This window comes from Ranitomeya imitator, chromosome 1 (genome assembly GCF_032444005.1).
Source record: "Ranitomeya imitator isolate aRanImi1 chromosome 1, aRanImi1.pri, whole genome shotgun sequence".
NCBI classification, from domain to species: domain Eukaryota; kingdom Metazoa; phylum Chordata; class Amphibia; order Anura; family Dendrobatidae; genus Ranitomeya; species Ranitomeya imitator.
Window position 1 is genome coordinate 1,073,487,746 of NC_091282.1, and position 22,476 is coordinate 1,073,510,221.

General features: G+C 42.5%; 1 protein-coding gene across 4 annotated transcripts in view; it reads left to right on the forward strand.

The window, feature by feature from the left end:
- CLCN3 (chloride voltage-gated channel 3) overlaps positions 1-22,476 on the forward strand; it is a 155,171-nt gene that overhangs the window by 93,785 nt on the left and 38,910 nt on the right. For all 4 annotated transcript variants that reach the window (XM_069744216.1, XM_069744214.1, XM_069744217.1 and 1 more), the window contains 5 exons: positions 1,683-1,782; positions 2,837-3,024; positions 3,509-3,631; positions 6,345-6,551; positions 8,195-8,275. In XM_069744216.1, coding sequence (XP_069600317.1) covers positions 1,683-1,782; positions 2,837-3,024; positions 3,509-3,631; positions 6,345-6,551; positions 8,195-8,275 — 699 coding nt within the window. The remainder of the gene's footprint in view (positions 1-1,682; positions 1,783-2,836; positions 3,025-3,508; positions 3,632-6,344; positions 6,552-8,194; positions 8,276-22,476) is intronic.

Consider the following 22,476-nt stretch of genomic DNA (forward strand, 5'->3'; position numbering starts at 1 on the left):
CCGGATTTTTTGTTCAGATGGATGCGTTTTTTAGCGCAAAAAAAACGCATTCCGCAAAAAAAATGGACATGCTCATTCTTTTTGCGGATTTTTTGTGGATTTCTAAGCCAAAATGACTTTCAGGGAAAAAAAAAAAAACGCTAAAAATCCGCAAAAAATCCGCGCAAAAACCGCGATAAATCCGCGCGGAAAAAAATGCGATTTTCTGCCAGAATTCTCCGGATTTTGTCAGGAAAAAAACCTGACGTGTGCACATACCCTAAATCTCAAAAAGCCCCAGTTGCCAGTTTGAAAATTGCAACGTTTCTAATTTTTAATAAAGATGCCAAAATGTAAAAAGAAATGCATTTATGACAAAAAAAATTATTAAAACAATAGTTTTCTGATGATGCATTCTTTTTAAAAAGCGTCTGTGACCTGGCAGAACCTCTACAAATCCGGTCTCATTACACCTGCAGCCATTATGCTATGCCTTTTAACCACTGCTAGACCGATCATGGCAAAAATGCTGATGAAGCCAAATGAAGAATGCAGGAGACAGAAGATTTTTCTGTAAGGTTTATTATCAATGCGTTTCTTGTGGCTTGTCCCGATGGAATCTGGTGACTTTGAAACGCGTTAATATTCCACACAAAATGTTCACTCGGATTCTTCACTTGGTTTCATCAGCACCGCAGTGAACCCATTGTTTCCATGCCTGGTTTTCATAGGTTTTCACCCATTGGTCTGCAGCAGCTGATATCCTCCCATCACCAGATAAGACCCTTTTGTTTTTACAGCCTCCTTCACTTTTTTTTTTTAACCACGGCTGTCTTTTTCTGGTTTCCCTGTGCAATTACATAGGCTGCGTTTTAAACACTGAGATTATTTTGTGGCTATAGGCCACAACAGCCCTGTGCTGCTGCAGACTTTTTATATTTTCCGTGCAGAATCTCCTAACCTTGCAGGAAAACTGCTGTATGACCTGAAAAGCCACGTGACCATTATGATTGACCATGCGGTGTTGCAGGCGAAACTGCGGTTTCCCCAAAAAGTAGCGATTGTGCAGAAAAAAAGTATAAAGGCTGCAGCAGCACAGAGCTGTAGTGGTTAAAAAGCTGCGGCTGAAAGCGTAGTAAGAATCGATCCTAACTAGACAGTCGTTGCGGAGCATTGCTGCTTCACACTTTTTGTACTAGTTGGACAGTGTTTTCTTCATGTTTTAAGAAAATGCATAGTGACAAAACACATGAATTACCTTTTCGTTAATCTGATTACTCGCGTGTTTTAGTTTAGTTTTTTGTGTTTTGTGGCCTTTTTCGGACAAAGAGAAATGGCTGCCTTCTAAATACTATCACTTTGATATGTCATACGGACTGCAGATTGTTGGTGGACCATGTATTGAGTCATCACTAATGCTAAAAACTGCTCTGTGCACTGCATGCAGACCACTGAGTGGTGATGGAGCGATCGGGGAGGGTCTCAGGTCCCAGCCTACACAAGCTATAATATAGAATAAATGGGGGAAATGATTGTGTCCATGACTGCTTCTTTTTCTCTGGCCTGGGCCGTCTTCCTGCCAGCGCTATGACACCTTATTATCAAAATAATGTTCCCTTCTTTCTGTAGGTGCCCGATGTGAAGAATAAATGTCTGCTGTAGACATGGATAAATGATCTATAAAGTGTTGTTTTGTCCACTAGATCAACAGTAAGAAGAAGGAATCTGCATGGGAATTATCAAAAAGCCTCTACGATGCTTGGTCAGGATGGCTGGTGGTTACACTAACTGGCTTAGCGTCAGGTAATATTCCTACGTTCTGGGTACAGACCTGGGTTTATGCAGAGAGGTGGGTGCGTCACCTGTGAGAGACAGCAAAAGCTGGGCAGCATTTACTCTGGTAATGATGAAGACTGGGCTCCCATGTATGTGGGCATCCGGATCAGCTTTTCAGGTTTCTTGTGCCTCAAATCATGTCAAAACATTGTCCGTTTATGACCGCCCCTCCCCCCCCCCCCTTTTTTTTATAAATACTAGCTGCTTCTTCTGAAATACGGAGATTGGTCTCAAAGTGCAACATGTAGCGGCAAGATATGAGCAAACCCATAGAAAGCTGTTGTTTTTTTTTCTTTTTGAAAAACACCACGTTTGGGCCCATTTTTATATATATAAAGAAGGCCTGGACAATCCTTTTAACCAGGTCTCTGAATACACAGACTCGTGTAACTGTATGTATAAGATGTGTGACAGCCGGAGACGAGGCAGAAATAGTGTTTCATTAACTGTGTAATGCTCATATTGCAGGGAAATCTTCACCATCTATACACCACATATACTAGTCTCTATTTATATAATGACACTTGGGCTAGGTTCACACTAGCGTTTGTGTCCTCAGCGTAGGGCTGCGTATCTCTTTCCTTCAGATCCGCATACATTCGCCCCTCGTACCTATATTTAACATTGTGTACACAGGGACATGCGTTGGATGCGTCCCCGTGCATCGTTTGACATGCCCGCCGAATGCAACATGTTGCGTTCGGTGGGCACATCAAAACGATGCACGGGGACGCGTCTGCATACAACGCATGTCCCTGCGTACACAATGTTAAATATAGGTACGAGGGGCGGATGTATGCGGATCTGAAGGAAAGAGGTACACAGCCCTACGCTGAGGACACAAACACTAGTGTGAATCCGGCCTTATTCATTGGTCATTATTACTAATAATCTATATAATTAGATTTTTTTTTTTATATTTGGTGTTATTTATGGTGTCCTATTCTTACATTCTCCCTAGTCAATTCTGTGGCCTTTATAGTGTTAAATCTGGCATTCACACATCTGATTTGTGCCACAGGTGCCCTGGCAGGCTTGATAGATATTGCCGCAGACTGGATGGCAGATTTGAAAGAAGGAATTTGCATGTCTGCATTTTGGTTCAACCATGAACAGTGCTGCTGGGGATCAGATGACGCCACATTTGAAGAACGTGACAAGTGTCCTCAGTGGAGTACATGGGCAGACCTTATAATAGGACAGGCAGAAGTAAGTTGTTTTTCTTTTTTTTGTGAAAGTTCCTCTTGGGTACCATTCACACATCTGATTTTCACGTATGTGCTCTATTCATTTTTTTTTTTACAGATAGAACATGTACTTGTTAAAGTCAAGTCCATATTTCTTTTTGCTTTATTTTTTGTTGCGGACCAATCCAATTAAAATGTTTAATTTTATAGTCTGAATTTCACACAGCCAGCACATAGTTGGCATCCATCCATGTTGCTTCTGTGTGCTGTCTTTTTCAAATACTGATGTTTAATTTCGGCCTAATAGAAAGATAATGTCTGATATAAAGTGTCATTCACCAAAATTCAATATTATAACACACATTGCAGGCAGCGCATCATCCTCCCAGGTTGCACACATGTTGCAGCGCGTCATCCTCTGGGTTGCACGCACTTCCACATTATTATTATTATTATTATTATTATTATTATTATCCGCTTGTAACGTTCTTGGTTTCACTTTGCAGGGTCCGGGCTCATACATAATGAACTACATAATGTACATCTTCTGGGCTCTGAGTTTTGCCTTCTTAGCAGTCAGTCTTGTAAAAGTATTTGCTCCATATGCTTGTGGCTCAGGGATTCCAGAGGTGCGTATGATCGAGTCCTGATCTTCCATGTGTCTGTGCAATGTGTTTTTGGTCCATGCCTTATTCCTGAATTGCTAAATGAAATGGTTGTTCCATCAACAGTTTCTGCTTGATTTACCTATTGCATACATTAGGAAACCATTTTCCTCTTTTGATGTGGGGAAAATGTAGTAAGTCTAAGTTTTTATTGTAACACTTTTTTTTAACATTTTGCATTTTGCAAATCTTAGTAGTATTAATTAAATTATTTTGGCATTGCAGCGAAGCTCCAATGGCAAAATGTATGAGACAGTCCCAAACACCTGAACTTAATCTGTCATAATGATTAAGCTATCAGAAAAATCTGTTCTAAACCTACATCACCTTCTCTTGGTAATTCTAGATCTGCATGAATATCATCATATGACCGGTGATTTAACATTCACCCAATAAGATGGGAATGCATCACGGCCTAGATGTGTCCTGTAGGGGGTCCATCCTAGTAGAAGCAGTGCTCAAGACTTCACCATCCTCTTAAACTCCTTTCCTTTTCTTATGACATGCAGATATGTCATATGTGGGCTCGCAATCCAAGTCTGCTTATTTGTTGGCAGATGACTGCTGTATCGGCCATATTTGCCTGTAGTGAGCTCTGCCCACTGCTGTTCACTTCTCAAATGCTGCTGTCAATTTGTGACAGTGACACTTACAGCATGCTGGCAGAGGTTGTATGTGCCCATTAGCGAGCTTGTGACGTGATTGCGGGGCGCCGATGGGTTGCTTTGACAGCCAGGGGTCTGCTGAAAACCTGTGCCTGTCATGATAGTACTCCTGGCTGCCATTCATAGTAGACTGTGATTTTAACTATACACAGCAATACTATAAGCAATCGGATGATCGCAGGGTCAAGTCCCCTAAAGTAGAAAAAATATAAAAGTTCAAGTCACCCCTTTTATCCCCCCATAAAAATAGAAAAAATATACATATTTGCTATCGCTGTGTTCGTACTAGTCCAGTCTATCAAAATATAAGATAAATTAATCCAATTGGTAAACAGCGTAATGAGGGAAAAAAAAAAGTCAGGATTGTTTTTCCAGCCTGCAGCAGCACAAATGTAATAAGTGGGCATCAATACATTTTCTCTACTCCAAAGTGATATTGATAAAATCATCAGCTCTGGGTGCAGAAAAACACTCACACGGCTCCATATCCCCGAAATTGAAAACTTTACAAATGTTAGAAAATGGCATCACATGCAAATTATTATATTTTCCAAATGTCTGAATTTTTTTTTCACCTCTTAAAGGGAATCGATCGGTAGGATCGACCCTCCTAAGCAGTCTATACGGGCAGGTAGGTCATAGGAAGCTGAGGAACGCCTATGTTTCTGCTATCCCGTGTCTTACTCCACATCTGCACGTTCCTCTCGGCTTCAGCTTCTATTCCACAGGCAGCCAGTGTTACAGTACTGTTGCAATACAGCAGAGCTGTGAGAGCTGTAAAAAACTGTTTGCAAGAAAGTTTAGTTCTCCTGTTCTTTTTTTAGTTACTTGTCTCACTCTAGTAATGGCCCCTTTTATTAAAAATAAGCTCTGGAGGCAGAGTCTTATGCAGATCAGTGTCCGGCCCATAGCTTGGAACAGCTCATTTACATATATGAAAATTGTGGATATCAAGGTATCAATGTATTCAGCTTCTTATGACCTACACTGGGTACGGAAAGCATTCAGACCCCTTTAAATCTTTCACTCTGTTTCATAGCAGCCATTTGGTAAATTCAAAAAAGTTCATTTTTTTTTCTAAATCATTATGGAAAACTAATATACAGCATGAAATACAGAAACTGCATACACGGCTAGTGTGCATAGTTGCGTCAGTGATTTGACAATTGAGACTATGAACTCTGATCCAATTTGCTGCATGAACAGTATAGTCTTAGTTGGGCAGAGAGCTTGACTTATGAAGGACAAGTTGTAGTTCTGAATTTTACCACTTAATTTGCTGACAAACATTAAAGTTCCCCAAGTGGTATGTAATGGTGGGCAAAAAAATGCAATTCCACTTTTCATTGCATGGTAGAAATGACCTGGCATACTTGACTTTTCAGATCAGTATGAATAATGTAATGCCAAACTTGTATTTTTTTTTTTAATTTATAGCAATGATTAAAAAATTTTTTGCACGATTTTCAGAAACTAGTGACGTTTTTAGGTTTCTGTCGATAAGGTTGCTTGCATTTTTGCCTGGGGAACTGTTTTGATTTTCCTTTTTTTTTTTTTTTGGGTGGGTTTAGTTCCCTTAAGGGACTCACACTTGCAAACACTTGTTCTATGTACCACATATTGCAGTACAGTGTAAGTGATGTTCTCATATGAACCTTTGGCTGGGCTTCACTGGCGTATTATGACGGGAGCCATGAGGCCTTCAGCAGCACCTTTGTTCCATTTATATGTCACTTTCAGTAAATGGGAGCAGCTCCTAAATGGCTAAAAACTGATGATGGCTGTATAACGCATCTGGCATCTGCTGCATTTGACTGCTGAATCCTTAACGCTCATTCATAGCACACTGTCAGGATTCTCCGGTGTCTTCAGTGAAACCCGGGCGGTTTGGTCACAGAAAAGTGACTGCAGACTTAAATCAGATGAGTGGACAACCCCTTTAATAAAGGGGCCACATTTGCCTTTTGATTCATAAATGTCATATTTTAAGCTTTGTGTTATTTTCTTTACAGATTAAAACAATTTTAAGTGGCTTCATCATCAGAGGTTATTTGGGAAAATGGACTTTGCTGATCAAAACTGTCACGCTGGTACTTGCCGTGGCCTCAGGTTTAAGCTTAGGGAAGGAAGGACCCTTGGTGCATGTAGCTTGTTGCTGTGGAAATATATTTTCCTACCTCTTTCCGAAATACAGCACAAATGAAGCAAAAAAAAGGGAGGTGAGTGATGTATAATACGGTGATGAGTAGGGTATATTTATTCTCCAAAGGGTGGCATGACAATACCTGTTGTAGTTCTCTGATTGTATTGTTGACATATTGAAGGACACTTATATTTCTATGTTCTCTCTATATCCCTTGGACCAATGCACGCATCCATCCTTTACTTACAGCCGGTGAAATAAGTAGTGAAACAATTCACCAATTTTCTAAGTACATATATTTCTAAAGGTGCTATTGACATGACATTCTCACTAGATGTAACAACCCATTCAATCCACACAGGCAAAGAAATTAAACCATAGATGTCCATAAATTAAGTTTTATGTCATAATGAGAAATGGCACACTGAAAAAGTATTGAACACCTGAAAAGAGAAATGAGCAAAAAGCCATAGATGGTCATGACACAAACTGAAATCTCAGTAATTAGAAAGCAATCCTGCCACTTAGTGAAAAATATCAGCTGATGTCCTGTAATAAGGTGTCTCATTTCCAAGGTGTCACACAAGAAACATCTCGTGATGGGTAAAACTAGTGAGCTCTCAAGACCATTTCAACCTTATTGTTGCAAAAGGCTTGGAATCAGCAGGTACAGTTGTTTTAAAGAGAAGTATATGTACTGTACTCCATCTCCATGGCCTGTAAGCACGCTCAGCAGGTAAGATTCCATTGCTGAACAAAAAGCATGTGAAAGTGCATTTAACATTTTCTCAAATATTTAGACAAGCCTGTGAAATATTGGGAGAATATAGTTTGGTTATATGAGACCAGGATTGAACTCTTTGGATGCCATAATACACACTGATTGGTGGCCAAAAGGCACTACATATAACACCAAAAACACAATACCAATAGTGAAGTTTGGCAGTGGAACTTCATGGTGTAGTGCTGGCTTTCAGCATATAGCACTGGCAAACACAAAGACCTTCTTGATAAAAATTTGCTGTCATCTACAAGGATGATGATGATGATGATGATGACGACAACGACATTTCAGAAAAACAAAAAATCCCAAACACGCAGCCAAGGAAACTCTCAATTGGTTACAGAGGAAGAAATAAAACTTCTAGAATGGCCCAGCCAGTCACCAGACCTGAATCCAATAGAAAATTTATGGAAGGAGCTTGAGCTCAGAGTTCATAAGAGCCCACGGAAGCTTCAGGATTTGAAGAGCATTGTGTGTGTAAGAATGGGGCAAAAATCACACCTGAGCAATGCAAGAGACTAGTTTCTCCATACAGGAGGCATCTTGAGCTGTTATCACTAACATACTTTTTTAAAAATAAAATGTATATTAAATTTCTTTAAGCGTATTCTATACTTTTTCCATGTTATTTCTCATTATAACGCATAATTTATGGACATCTATGGTTCATTTATTTATTTTTTTTGCCTATGTGGATTGGATGGGCTGTTACTGACATCTGGTGAGAATTTCATGACAATAGCACCTTTAGAAATATATATACATATGTAGATAATGGGTGACTTGTTCAATACTTATTTCACATATTGTCTTCTGAGAACTTTGGGAAGTGCCTAAATAAACTGTCTCACGATGCCCTAGTTTTGCAGTGAAAATAAAAGCCAACAGTGTATCTTTATTGGTGAGAGTAGTAACCTTCTGGCTTTCTCTTGTAGGTTCTTTCAGCTGCTTCAGCGGCTGGTGTCTCTGTAGCGTTTGGAGCGCCCATTGGTGGAGTCCTTTTTAGTTTGGAAGAGGTAAATTTCAGATTATATTACCAGGAATGTGCTCTCCTCAACATTGGAATTGTACCAACAAAAGAAAAAAATGGAATTGTGGATATCACATGATGAGTAGACATAATATGAAAAATGATGAAAAAATGGAAATGAACATATTCAAAACCTCTCAATTAAATCTGTAGTCTGAGCGACACACCCAGAATGACACACACTTACACGCCTTTACTGCTGTGAATGAGGTTATTACTGGTTCTCACAGGAATGTTCTGCCATGCTGTGGTTCATCAACATCTGCTGCTGGCAATTGCCGACCAACGACGTCCCAAATGTGCTTGATGGGAGACTATTTCAATACTATTGCAATACAGATCTGCATTACATTGCTTTGGTTGTGGAGTCAGTGGTTCTTGCATTTCTCCAGTTTCCCAGGACCTGTTATTCAACATAACAATGCCAGGTTATTGTTGGTGCTACTGTGAACAGTCAGTATCATAAGTAAGAGAGGAAAAGCCAGCTCACGGATACTTCAAGGTGCATGGAACGCCTTCCTCATGAGACGTATATGCATATAAGAAGAGAATAAACTGTTCAAGCTCCTTTGGATAAATTTTTCAAATTTATTCAAACAATGTAAAACATGACATGCTCCTAGACGCACTATAATGTACACTGGGACTTAGAGCGACGCGTTTCAATCGCTAGAGTGATCTTTATCAAAGCTTGATAAATCTTTGATAACGATCGCTCTTGCTATTAAAACTCGTCGCTCTATGTCCTAGTGTGCATTATAGTGCGGTCTAGGAGCATGTCCTGTTTTAAGCAGTTCGTATCTCCTAAATGTGATTCCATGACCTGATGTGTCTTCCTACTTGTCTCATCGAGCGCATCACACAGCTCTACATGGAGCTCCGAGCTAATACAGTATAGCAGAAGTGAACTTTGTCTCAGTACAAGCACTTATCCTCTCATAGGGCTGACAGTTCTGCTGCAGAGGTGTGTCTGCTAATAGAGTACAGCAGAGTTGAAACCTGTCTCATTACAAATGGACATTTGTAGTTGCCCTCTCACAGTGCCATTGCTTGGCTGTGAGATGGAAGCTAAAGCACTGCGATAGGACTACAGATGCAAGTGATTTTGTAATGAAACATGCCTCACTTCTGCTGTGCTGTTATCTCTGATCTCCATGCAGAGCTGTGTGTGATTGAGAGCAGAGAACAGACTGCCATTACACGTCTCACACTGGTAACGGCCTCTCTTTTAATTTACAATAATCTCTGGAGGCAGATTTTCATGCAGATCAGTGTCCGGCCCACAGTCCGTAAAGGGCATTTACATAGAAGAAAAACATGGATTTTCCCGTCTCCCATGACCGCACACCTGAGAGAGGGATCCACCCAGCCAGGACAGGAAACCTACTGAAATAAAAGGGCGGTACCTCTCCCTCGCTTCATTTGGGTTTCCTGTCCTGATGGGAGCCCTAGTGCTGAAATCACGGCGGTTTTGAAGACTCACCCACTCCTGTCCCGGCACTGGAAGAACAGGTAGAGAGCCTGTATGCCGGCCTTCAGGCTGTGGAAGCGCCGTTCGCAGGTCCTGGAGCCTTTGCGCACGTGCGGGCGTCTGTTCAGCGCAGTCCGGAGTCCTGTAGCTCTTCTGCCACGCCGCTCTCTCCCCCCTCTGCTGGCCACCTTCGGCTCTGTGCCTAACTTCCGGGTGCGCGGCAGCCGTCGCGCACAGGGCTTGCTGGGAATAGGATGTGCCTGCGTGATGTCAGTGCTGCGCGCCGGATCCAAGATGGCGGCGCCCATGGACAGACACTGGCCGGGTTACAGAACTTTTTTGGTGGTTTCCCGGGGGTGCAGAAGCGGGGGAGGGGCAATATGTATACCAGATGAGGCGGTGAGCAGAGTGGATCACCCTTTAAAAGGTGGTGAGTCCACGGTGAAAATGCTCACATCTACAGAGCCCCATTAGGGAGGATTGTATGGAGCAGCAGCTACAACAGCAGATATTACTACAACAGCAGCAGCAGCAAGTGGCCTTACCAGGTGCTATGTCTGGTCACCAGCATACTAAGAGGAGAAGCGGCAGTCGCCTTGACCGAAGGTCACAGGACTCCTCAGCTTCTAAGAGGGACGTTGTCCGTACTCCATATCAACCTCAAAATCCGGTAACCTTGAGTGTCAGTGGGTGGTGAGTGATCTTCGTGAATGTCACATTGGTGGTAATGGGCTACATTTCTCTGCTTACTTGCAAGGCGCCGAGGAAGGCTAGTACCAAGGCAAAGAACAAAGAATGTGCCCTCTGTAAAATCCCGCTAGCAGTCCAATGGCAGAAAAGCCTCTGTTGGACTGTATCCAAAAGACTATTCAGGATGAATCTCCTAGCTTTGCCTCTAGCCTCAGGGCCATGATTAGGGCAGAGGTTAAAGGGTCTTTAAAATCAGTCCTTAAAAAGAGAAGTAGCAAAAGGCTAGAGACTGTTTCGGATACTGGTGCCTCTCAGTCTGGTGAGGAATATCAGGAGGAACCTCTGTCTCCCTTTTCATCCTCTTCCATATCATCTGGCTCCTCTTCGGATAGCGATGTTGGGGCCGACCATGCTTTCTAACTGAGAACACAGATAAACTGGTGAAATGAGTTAGGGCTACAATGGGCATTAAGGATGAGAAAGGGTCTAGATCAGTAGAGGACGTTATGTTTGGTGGTTTGGAGGGGAAAAGGAAGCGTACTTTCCCAGTTAATGCTAAAGTACCGTATATACTCAAGTATAAGCCGAGATTTTCTGCCCATTTTTTTGGGCTGAAAGTCCCCCTCTCGGCTTATACTCGAGTCATACCCGGGGGTCGGCAGGGGAGGGGGAGCGGGGGCTGTCTAGTTATACTTGCCTACTCCCGGCGCGGTCCCTGCAGTCCCAGCTTCTTCCAGCACTGCAGATTCTTTCTGTACTGAGCGGTCACATGGTACCGCTCATTACAGTCATGAATATGCGGCTCCACCTCCCATAGAGGTGGAGCCGCATATTCATGACTGTAATGAGCGGTAACTGTGACCGCTCAATACAGGAAGAACATGCAGCATCGGGAGAAGCAGGGACCGTGCCTGGGAGTAGGTAAGTATACGGGGAGGGGAGCGCTGCGCGATATTTACCTGCTCCTCGCTCCGGTGCGGCTCCGTCTCCAGCATCCTCTGGCAGTGACTCTCAGGTTGGAGGGCCCGGTGACGTAGTCAGTGCGCGCCCTCTGCTGAGCGTCAGTGCTGGAGACAGCCGCACGAGGAGCAGGTAATTGAAAGCACAAGCGTCCTGGGCGAAGAGAGGTAAGTATGTGATTTATTTTTTTATTTTATTGCAGCAGCATTATATATTGGACAGCTTTATATGGAGCATCTATGGGGCCATAATGAACGGTGCAGAGCATTCTATATGGCACAGCTTTATATGGAGCATCTATGGGGCAATAATGAACGGTATGGAGCATCTGTTTTTATTTTTGAAATTCACCGGTAGCTGCTGCATTTCCTACCCTAGGCTTATACTCGAGTCAATAAGTTTTCCCAGTTTTTTGTGGCAAAATTAGGGGGGTCGGCTTATACTCGGGTCGGCTTATACTCGAGTATATACGGTAAAAGCCCTTAGAGAGAGAGAGTGGAAAAAACCTGAGAAATAACAGAATAACAAATCTGCAGGTGGTCGGGCATCTAGGAAATAGCGACCACAATATTGTACAGTTTCACCTGTCTTTCACTAGGGGGACTTGTCAGGGAGTCACAAAAACACTGAACTTTAGGAAGGCAAAGTTTGACCAGCTTAGAGATGCCCTTAATCTGGTAGACTGGGACAATATCCTCAGAAATAAGAATACAGATTTTAAATGGAAAATGTTTAAGAACATCCTAAATAGGCAGTGTAAGCGGTTTATACCTTGTGGGAATAAAAGGACTAGAAATAGGAAAAACCCAATGTGGCTAAATAAAGAAGTAAGACAGGCAATTAACAGTAAAAAGAAAGCATTTGCACTACTAAAGCAGGATGGCACCATTGAAGCTCTAAAAAACTATAGGGAGAAAAATACTTTATCTAAAAAACTAATTAAAGCTGCCAAAAAGCAAACAGAGAAGCACATTGCTAAGGAGAGTAAAACTAATCCCAAACTGTTCTTCAACTATATCAATAGTAAAAGAATAAAAACTGAAAATGTAGGCCCCTTAAAAAATAGTGAGGAAAGAATGGTTGTAGATGACGAGGAAAAAGCTAACATATTAAACACCTTCTTCTCCACGGTATTCACGGTGGAAAATGAAATGCTAGGTGAAATCCCAAGAAACAATGAAAACCCTATATTAAGGGTCACCAATCTAACCCAAGAAGAGGTGCGAAACCGGCTAAATAAGATCAAAATAGATAAATCTCCGGGTCCGGATGGCATACACCCACGAGTACTAAGAGAACTAAGTAATGTAATAGATAAACCATTATTTCTTATTTTTAGGGACTCTATAGCGACTGGGTCTGTTCCGCAGGACTGGCGCATAGCAAATGTGGTGCCAATATTCAAAAAGGGCTCTAAAAGTGAACCTGGAAATTATAGGCCAGTAAGTCTAACCTCTATTGTTGGTAAAATATTTGAAGGGTTTCTGAGGGATGTTATTCTGGATTATCTCAATGAGAATAACTGTTTAACTCCATATCAGCATGGGTTTATGAGAAATCGCTCCTGTCAAACCAATCTTACCAGTTTTTATGAAGAGGTAAGCTATAGGCTGGACAACGGTGAGTCATTGGACGTGGTATATCTCGATTTTTCCAAAGCGTTTGATACCGTGCCGCACAAGAGGTTGGTACACAAAATGAGAATGCTTGGCCTGGGGGAAAATGTGTGTAAATGGGTTAGTAACTGGCTTAGTGATAGAAAGCAGAGGGTGGTTATAAATGGTATAGTCTCTAACTGGGTCGCTGTGACCAGTGGGGTACCGCAGGGGTCGGTATTGGGACCTGTTCTCTTCAACATATTCATTAATGATCTGGTAGAAGGTTTACACAGTAAAATATTGATATTTGCAGATGATACAAAACTATGTAAAGCACTTAATACAAGAGAAGATAGTATTCTGCTACAGATGGATCTGGATAGGTTGGAAACTTGGGCTGAAAGGTGGCAGATGAGGTTTAACAATGATAAATGTAAGGTTATACACATGGGAAGAAGGAATCAATATCACCATTACACACTGAACAGGAAACCACTGGGTAAATCTGACAGGGAGAAGGACTTGGGGATCTTAGTTAATGATAAACTTACCTGGAGCAGCCAGTGCCAGGCAGCAGCTGCCAAGGCAAACAGGATCATGGGGTGCATTAAAAGAGGTCTGGATACACATGATGAGAGCATTATACTGCCTCTGTACAAATCCCTAGTTAGACCGCACATGGAGTACTGTGTCCAGTTTTGGGCACCGGTGCTCAGGAAGGATATAATGGAACTAGAGAGAGTACAAAGGAGGGCAACAAAATTAATAAAGGGGATGGGAGAACTACAATACCCAGATAGATTAGCGAAATTCGGATTATTTAGTCTAGAAAAAAGACTGAGGGGCGATCTAATAACAATGTATAAGTATATAAGGGGACAATACAAATATCTCGCTGAGGATTTGTTTATACCAAGGAAGGTGACGGGCACAAGGGGGCATTCTTTGCGTCTGGAGGAGAAAAGGTTATTCCACCAACATAGAAGAGGATTCTTTACTGTTAGGGCAGTGAGAATCTGGAATTGCTTGCCTGAGGAGGTGGTGATGGCGAACTCAGTCGAGGGGTTCAAGAGAGGACTGGATGTCTACCTGGAGCAGAACAATATTGTATCATACAATTATTAGGTTCTGTAGAAGGACGTAAATCTGGGGATTTATTATGATGGAATATAGGCTGAACTGGATGGACAAATGTCTTTTTTTGGCCTTACTAACTATGTTACTATGTTAAATCTGGTAGCCTTCCCTCATCTTCTAAGAGACGGTATCCTTTCGAGGAAAAGGATTCAGAAGTGTGGAATAAAATCCCTAAGATTGATGGTGCGGTGGCTAGGTCATCTAAAAAGTCATCCCTACCCTTAGAGCAGGGGTCCCCAACTCCAGTCCTCAAGGCCCACCAACATGTCATGTTTTCAGGATTTCCTTAGTCTTGCCCAGGTAATAATTGCATCACCTGTGCAATGCAAAGGAAATCCTGAAAACATGACCTGTTGGTGGGCCTTGAGGACTGGAGTTGGGGACCCCTGCCTTAGAGGACTCGGGCGTCCTAAGAGACCCATTAGACAAGAAAGCGGATGCTTTTTTAAAACACACCTGTGAGGCGGCCGCAGGAGGTCTAAAACCGGCAATAGCCGGGACATGTGTTGCCTGCTCCCTTATTGTCTGGCTGCAACAAATAGAGGATCAATTGAAATCTAAGGTGCCAAGAGAAGAGGTCCTAGCCAATATGGCAATGGCACAAGGAGCGGCAGCTTTCATAGCAGACTCCTCAGCAGACTCTGTAAGACTAGCAGCTAGGGCAGGGGGATTGTCTAATGCAGTTATATGCGCCTTGTGGTTAAAAGGGTGCACAGGTGACTTGCCCTCAAAAAATAGACTTTGTTCCATCCCGTGTGACGGCAAATTCCTCTTTGGTCAGAAGCTGGAGGACATTTTAGAAAAAGCACGCGACAAGAAAAAAGGTTTTCCTCGCTTTCCGTTGGATATCCGAAGGCCTTATTTTCGGAGAGGAAAATTTAACAGAGGTCGCCCCCCGGGAGATAGAAGGAACTGGGACTATAGAGATAGAAAAGGATCTGGGTACATGTTTAAGGGACCCTACACATCAGCAAAAAAGCCCTCCCAATGACGCCAAGCCAGAGGTAGGGGGAAGGCTCTCTTTTTTTCCTCCGCGCCTGGATAAGTATTTCCCCCAGTCATTGGGCATTGAGTGTCGTCAAGGTCGGCCTAAAAATAGACTATTCATCCACCTTGACAGACTTTTGTGTTGACACCACACAGAAAATTCCTGGAGGAACAGTTAGCTCTGGAAACAGGTATTGGGGCTTGTACTAAAACGGGTTCTGGTAGAAGGCCCAAGGGAAGAGGAGGGAAAAGGTTTTTATTCCCCTCTTTTTTTTAAATTTTTTTATTAATTGCAGAATAAATCAAATAATACACACATTTGCATTCATGTCCATCATTTACAAATAATCACAATGCATCGTCACTTCAGGAGTATTACAAAAATAACAAATGGTGTATGTCAATCATTAACATCCTATAAATCTCCTATTATGTAACCTTAACTACATTAACTACTAACAGTACGCCGCCTTAAAAAAGAATTCCGCATAAATTTCACTCTGTAAGTGATGCCCCCAAAACCAAAAACCCTACTTCTTACATAGATATTAAATTAGTGTAGACTATAAAGTGTGATGAGAGGAATTCCATCTACCCCATATTTTCTCAAATTTATTTGGACATCCTCTATTCTGATATAATGTTCGTTCATATGGGATAATTGAATTTACCAAATCCACCCAAGCTCGAAGAGTTGGGCAAGAGCCACCCATCCATCGTAACGCCAACACCTTCCGCGCCAAAAATGAGTTTCTCTCGCAGAAAAATCCCAGTGTAATGATCCCAGGTTTTAGCATCCCACACTCCAAATAAACAGATCAGAGGCTCAAGTGGGACAGGAATCGACAAGGATGTCGGTAATGTCGTCACCTCTCCCCAAAAATGAAAAACAGGGCACCTCCAAATCATATGAATGAAATCTGCATCACTAGAATGACATCTCAGACAATCTGACGAGTGGAGACGGCCCATTTTAAAAAGACGAGTCGGGGTCAGATAGGATTGGTATATGATGTACAATTGAATCCTCCTATTATTAATTGATGGGGAGACTTTAGTTGGAGATTCCAAAATATCTTCCCATTCTTCCCCTAGTGTATCAGGAAGAAGCCCCTCCCATTTCCTTTTAATAAAGTCTATAGTAGATCCCTTTCCTATGGATAACAGATATGTATATAAAGAGGATATAAGACCTTGAGGACCCTGCAAATTGAGAATTCCTATTAAAGGTAAGGAAGAGATAGCTCGACCAGCACCCCCATTCCGCATGTGAGATTGAAAGGCTGACTTTAACTGTAGATAACGGAAAAATTGGGATCTCGGGATGTTATAAGTATTTTGTAATTGGTCAAAGGACATAAAAACCCCCTGTATATATTGCCTACTGAAAGAACACCATGCGATCTCCAAAAATCCGCGGACGGGTGGTCTATCAATCCCAGGAAATAACTGTTATTCCACAGAAGCATTTCCGCCACTATATCTACAAATTTAGTGATTTTTTAAAATTTGCCCCCATATTAATCGTGCCAACCGGAGCAGAGGCAGCAAGCGAGGAACACTAACCTTCTCCAGCTCCAAAAACCCCAGTGGACAATCAATTCGGGCAGAATAGAGTAGATGGCTCTCAGAGTTGGAAGAGGATTACAATTATTGGGCATCCAGTTATTTATCATCCTAGCCTGCCCGGCAAGATAATGAGTAAAAGTCTGGCAAAGCCGCCCCGCCCCCCTGCTTCGGTCTCTGCAGAGTAGATAACTTAAGTTTGGGCCTAGCCTTCCCCCATATGAAAGATGTGATTAGGGAGTTTAGGGTCGCAAAGAAGGATTTGGGTATTGGCATAGCACTGTGTTGAAGGCAGTAGCTCAATTTGGGAAGCAGAATCATTTTAATCAGATTGATGCGACCAGCCACAGAGAGTGGAAGTTTATCCCAAGCAGCAAACTTGGATTTAACCAGATCCAACAGTGGGTAAATATTAAATTGTAAATCAAATTGACTACTTTGAGACATATGAATTCCTAAATATTTAAAATTGGAGACGGTGGGCAACAGCGAGAGAGTTTCAAGGCATGCCATTGGGGTATGAGAAAGAGGCATCAGGGCAAACTTATCCCAGTTTATATAGAGACCGGAGAATCTGCTAAATTTATCTATAATCGTTATTACTTTCGGCAATGTGTCCTCTGTTTGATCCATGAACATCACCATATCGTCAGCATAGAGACCAATGATGTCCTTTCGATCCGCAATGCATATTACCTTGATATCAATGGAGGACCTCATCCGTATTGCTAAAGCTTCTATCGCCAGGGCTTATTCCCCTCTTTTTGATACGGAAGCCAGATGGCTCGCTGAGGACTATTGTCAACTTGAGGAAACTCAATCAGTCAGTGATAAATTACTCCTTCAAGATGGAGTCGGTAAACTCAGCGATAAAAATGCTGTTCCCGGACTGCTTCATGGCAGCTATAGACTTAAAGGACGCTTACTATCATGTCCCAATCCATCGGGACTATCAAAAATTTCTGAGGGTAGCAGTGTTTGTCCAAGGGCAACGCAAACACTACCAGTATGCTGCCCTCCCGTTTGGTCTATCGATGGCACCAAGAATATTCACCAAACTAATGTCAGTTCATGTCCTTCCTCCGTTCCCAAGACATAGTCGTTGTCCCGTACCTAGACGACTTCCTTATAATAGGGAGGTCGGTGGATCACTGTCTTGCACAAATAGAGGAGGTGACTACGAACCTAGCAGTATTGGGTTGGAAAATAAATGTCATCAAGTCAAAATTAGATATAAAGAACCCGGCACTCAACTTGAATTAAACTTGAGGTTTTTTATTCCGTAGTACGAAAAAACGTTTCAGCCTAGTGTGGCCTTCGTCAGTTACTACAATATTGCAAAAACAATAGATACATCTGTAAGTACATATAATGTGAAACGAAAAATAACAGAAAAAGAAAATCAGAAAAACAAAGGTATATACAAGGAATCATAAGGTCATGATATATCAGTAATAGAAACACCAATAAGGAGCCACTTGGTATACCTAGACCCCCCTGATAGTGAATAGTGTACAGAGAGAGAAGTCGCGCTGGTCATAGAGGGCCTTTTCTGGGGTGGCTGGGAGCAGATGTTTTTAGCCAGGGGGGGCAATAACCATGGACCCTCTCCAGGCTATTAATATCTGCCCTCAGTCACTGGCTTTACCACTCTGGCGGAGAAAATTGTGCGGGAGCCCACGCCAATTTTTTCCGCCATTTAACCCCTTAATTTACTAGCTAGAACGGCCAAATTTTGCATATACACACTACTAACATTAGTAGTGTGGAATATGCAAAAAAAAAATGGGGATATGAGATGGTTGGTTCACTGTATGTAAACCAGGTCTCATATCATGTCGGGTTTTAGGAAGGAGAAAGCAAAAGCCGGTAATTGAATTACCGGCTTTCTGCTATATCGCGCTGGATGAAATATTAATAAAAAAAAAATATATATATATATATATATATATATATATACACACACACACACACACACACACACACACACACACACACACACACACACACATATATATACATATATACATACAGTATATATGGGTTTTTTTGTTTTTTTTTTACACATTGATCCCTTGTATAGCCGTATGTCGGTTTTGCAAGCCTGCGATAAAACCACGCATTACGGCTGCCATACGGATTACATACGGAGGATGCCATGCGCAAAAAACGGTGACACACCCTGCCTACGGAGGAGCTACGGACCACTATTTTCGGGACTTTTCAGCGTATTACGGCCGTAATATACGGACCGTATTTTCATACGCTGTGTGTGACGCCGGCCTAAGTCCTTTTGAGCCTTTGAAGGAGTTGTCAGTAAAATTTCTCACTCTCAAAACAGTGCTATGTCCATTTGTCCTCCATAAACACAGATATATGACGACAGGGTGATTCGAAGACCAGATCCGGCTTCTCTACGTAAGGTAGTTCTTAAATTTCATAGGAGTCAGGAGATTGTATTACCCTCATTTTGTATTAATCCTAGAAACCCAGGAGAGGAAAAGTTTCATACTCTTGATGTAAGGAGGTCTGTTACAGTACATATCCTTGACCAGTCAGTGGAGGAAAGATCAGTCTCTATTTGTAGCTTTCCAGGGTAGCAGGAAAGGACATGGGGTGTCCAAAAGTACTATTGCCAGATGGATTAGGGAAGCCATTAGCTTATCCTATGCTGCGTGTGGCGTCCTGGTCCCTGAAGGCATCAAGGCTCACGCCACCAGAGCTGTGGCTACTTCCTGGGCCGAGAAAGCCGAGGTATCAATTGATCAGATATGTAAGGCAGCTACCTGGTCCTCACCGTTTACCTTCTTTAACCCCTTCCCGACATGCGTCATGGCCGGATTGGGCTCCTGCAGGTCGGGTGAAAGGGTTAACTGTAATTTCACACCCATTCCCCCCCCCCCCCCCGTGGCTACGATCGCTCTGATTGGCTGTTGAAAGTGACCTTTCACTTTCAATCAGAGCGATAGTAATATTTCACCAGTGAAAATTCCAGCCATGGCCGATGCTGCAATAGCATCAGCCATGGCTGGAGATCGTGATCTGACCCCTCTCCCCCCCCCACCGCCACCGATCGCCTCTCCTCTGGTCCTCCGTCCTGTAATTTCATGTCCTCCGCTCCCCTCCGTCCTCCTGTCCGCTCCCCCCGCTGTCCGATTTCCCCCCCCCCCCCCAATCATACAGTGCCTTTTACCTGCGGATTTTTCAAAAATGGTGCGGAAAAATCTCACACGAATCCGCAACGTGGGCACAAAGCCTTAGGGTTGGAATTAGGGCTAGGGTTGGAAATAGGGTTAAGATTAGGCTGTGGTTGGGGTTAGGGTTGTGATTAGGGTTATGGCTAGAGTTGGGATTAGGGTTAGGGGTGTGTTGGAGGTAGAATTGAGGGGTTTCCACTGTTACGGCACATCAGGGGTCTCCAAACGCAACATGGCGCCACCATTGATTCCAGTCAATCTTGCATTCAAAAAGTCAAATGATTTTTTATTTTCACGGCTCTGCGTTGTAAACTTCTGTGAAGCACTTGGGGGTTCAAAGTGCTCACCACATATCTAGATAAGTTCCTTGGGGGGTCTAGTTTCCAAAGAGGGGTCACTTGTGGGGGGTTTCTACTGTTTAGGCACATCAGGGGCTCTGCAAACGCAACGTGACGCCCGCAGACCATTCCATCAAAGTCTGCATTTCAAAAGTCACTACTTCCCTTCCGAGCCCCGACGTGTGAACAAACAGTGGTTTACCCCCACATATGGGGTATCAGCGTACTCGGGACAAACTGGACAACAACTTTTCGGGTCCAATTTCTCCTGTTACTCTTGTGAAAATAAAAAAATGTGGGCTAAAAAATAATTTTTGAGGAAAGAAAAATGATTTTTTATTTTCACGGCTCTGCGTTGTAAACTTCTGTGAAGCACTTGAGGGTTTAAAGTGGTCACCACACATCTAGATTAGTTCCTTGGGAGGTCTAGTTTCCAAAATGGGGTCACATGTGGGGAAGCTCCAATGTTTAGGCACACAGGGGCTCTCCAAACGCGACATGGTGTCCGCTAATGATTGGAGCTAATTTTTTTCATTTTTCATTCAAAAGTCAAATGGTGCTCCTTCCCTTCCGAACCTTGCCGTGTGCACAAACAGTGGTTTGTGACCACATATGAGGTATCGATGTACTCAAGAGAAATTGCCCAACACATTTTAGGATCCATTTTATCCTGTTACCCATGTGAAAATGAAAAAATTGAGGCTAAAAGAAATTTTTTGTGAAAAAAAAAAGTACTTTTTCATTTTTACGGATCAATTTGTGAAGCACCTGGGGGTTCAAAGTGCTCAGGACAAACTGGACAACAACATTTGGGGTCCAATTTCTCCTATTACCCTTGGCAAAATAGGAAATTCCAGGCTAAAAAATCATTTTTGAGGAAAGAAAAATTATTTTTTATTTTTATGGCTCTGCGTTATAAACTTCTGTGAAGCACCTGAGGGTTTAAAGTGCTCACTAGGCATCTAGATAAGTTCCTTGGGAGGTCTAGTATCCAAAATGGGGTCACTTGTGGAGGAGCTCCAATGTTTAGGCACACAGGGGCTCTCCAAACGCGACATGGTGTCCGCTAAAGATTGGAGCCAATTTTTCATTGAAAAAGTCAAATGGCGCTCCTTCCCTTCCGAGCCCTGTCGTGCGCCCAAACAGTGGTTCCCCCCCACATATGGGGTATCGGCGTACTCAGGACAAATTGTACAATAGCTTTTGGTGTCCAGTTTCTCTTTTTACCCTTGGGAAAATAAAAAAATTGTTGCTAAAAGATCGTTTTTGTGACTAAAACGTTAAATGTTAATTTTTTCCTTCCATGTTGCTTCTGCTGCTGTGAAGCACCTGAAGGGTTAATAAACTTCTTGAATGTGGTTTTGAGTACCTTGAAGGGTGCAGTTTTTAGAATGGTGTCACTTTTGGGTATTTTCAGCCATATAGACCACCCCTCAAACTGACTTCAAATGTGAGGTGGTCCCTAAAAAAAAAATGGTTTTGTAAATTTTGCTGTAAAAATGAGAAATCGCTGGTCAAATTTTAACCCTTATAACTTCCTAGCAAAAAAGAATTTTGGTTCCAAAATTGTGCTGATGTAAAGTAGACTTGTGGGTAATGTTATTTATTAACTATTTTGTGTCACATAACTCTCGTTTAACAGAATAAAAATTCAAAATTTGAAAATTGCTACATTTTCAAAATTTTAGCCAAATTTCCATTTTTTTCACAAACGCAAAAATTATCGCCCTAAATTTACCACTAACGTGAAGCCCAATATGTCACGAAAAAAACAATCTGAGAACCGCTAGGATTCGTTTAAGCGTTCCTGAGTTATTACCTCATAAAGGGACACTCGTCAGAAATACAAAAAACGGCCAGGTCTTTAAGGTCAAAATAGGCTGGGTCATGAAGGGGTTAAACACTACCGACTGAATCTATCCTCCTCGACTGACCTGACTTTTGGTAGAAGGGTGCTGCAAGCGGTGGTCCCTCCCTAAGGTGTTCCTTTCTCCAAAAATCTCTCAGGTGTGCTGTCATGGGAGATGGGAAAACACCAAGGTTACTTACCGGTAGCCGTTTTTTCCGGAGCCCATGACAGCACCTGTATATTTCCCCCTTTTTTTCACCCTTTGGTGCGCACTTTTAGCTGGGTGTTTTTTGTTATTATAATGTGGTGGTAGACTGCCATGTGAACTAACCAGGGTGGCCTCTCATGCTCTGAAAACCAACTGAAGCGAGGGAGAGGAACCGCCCTTTTATTT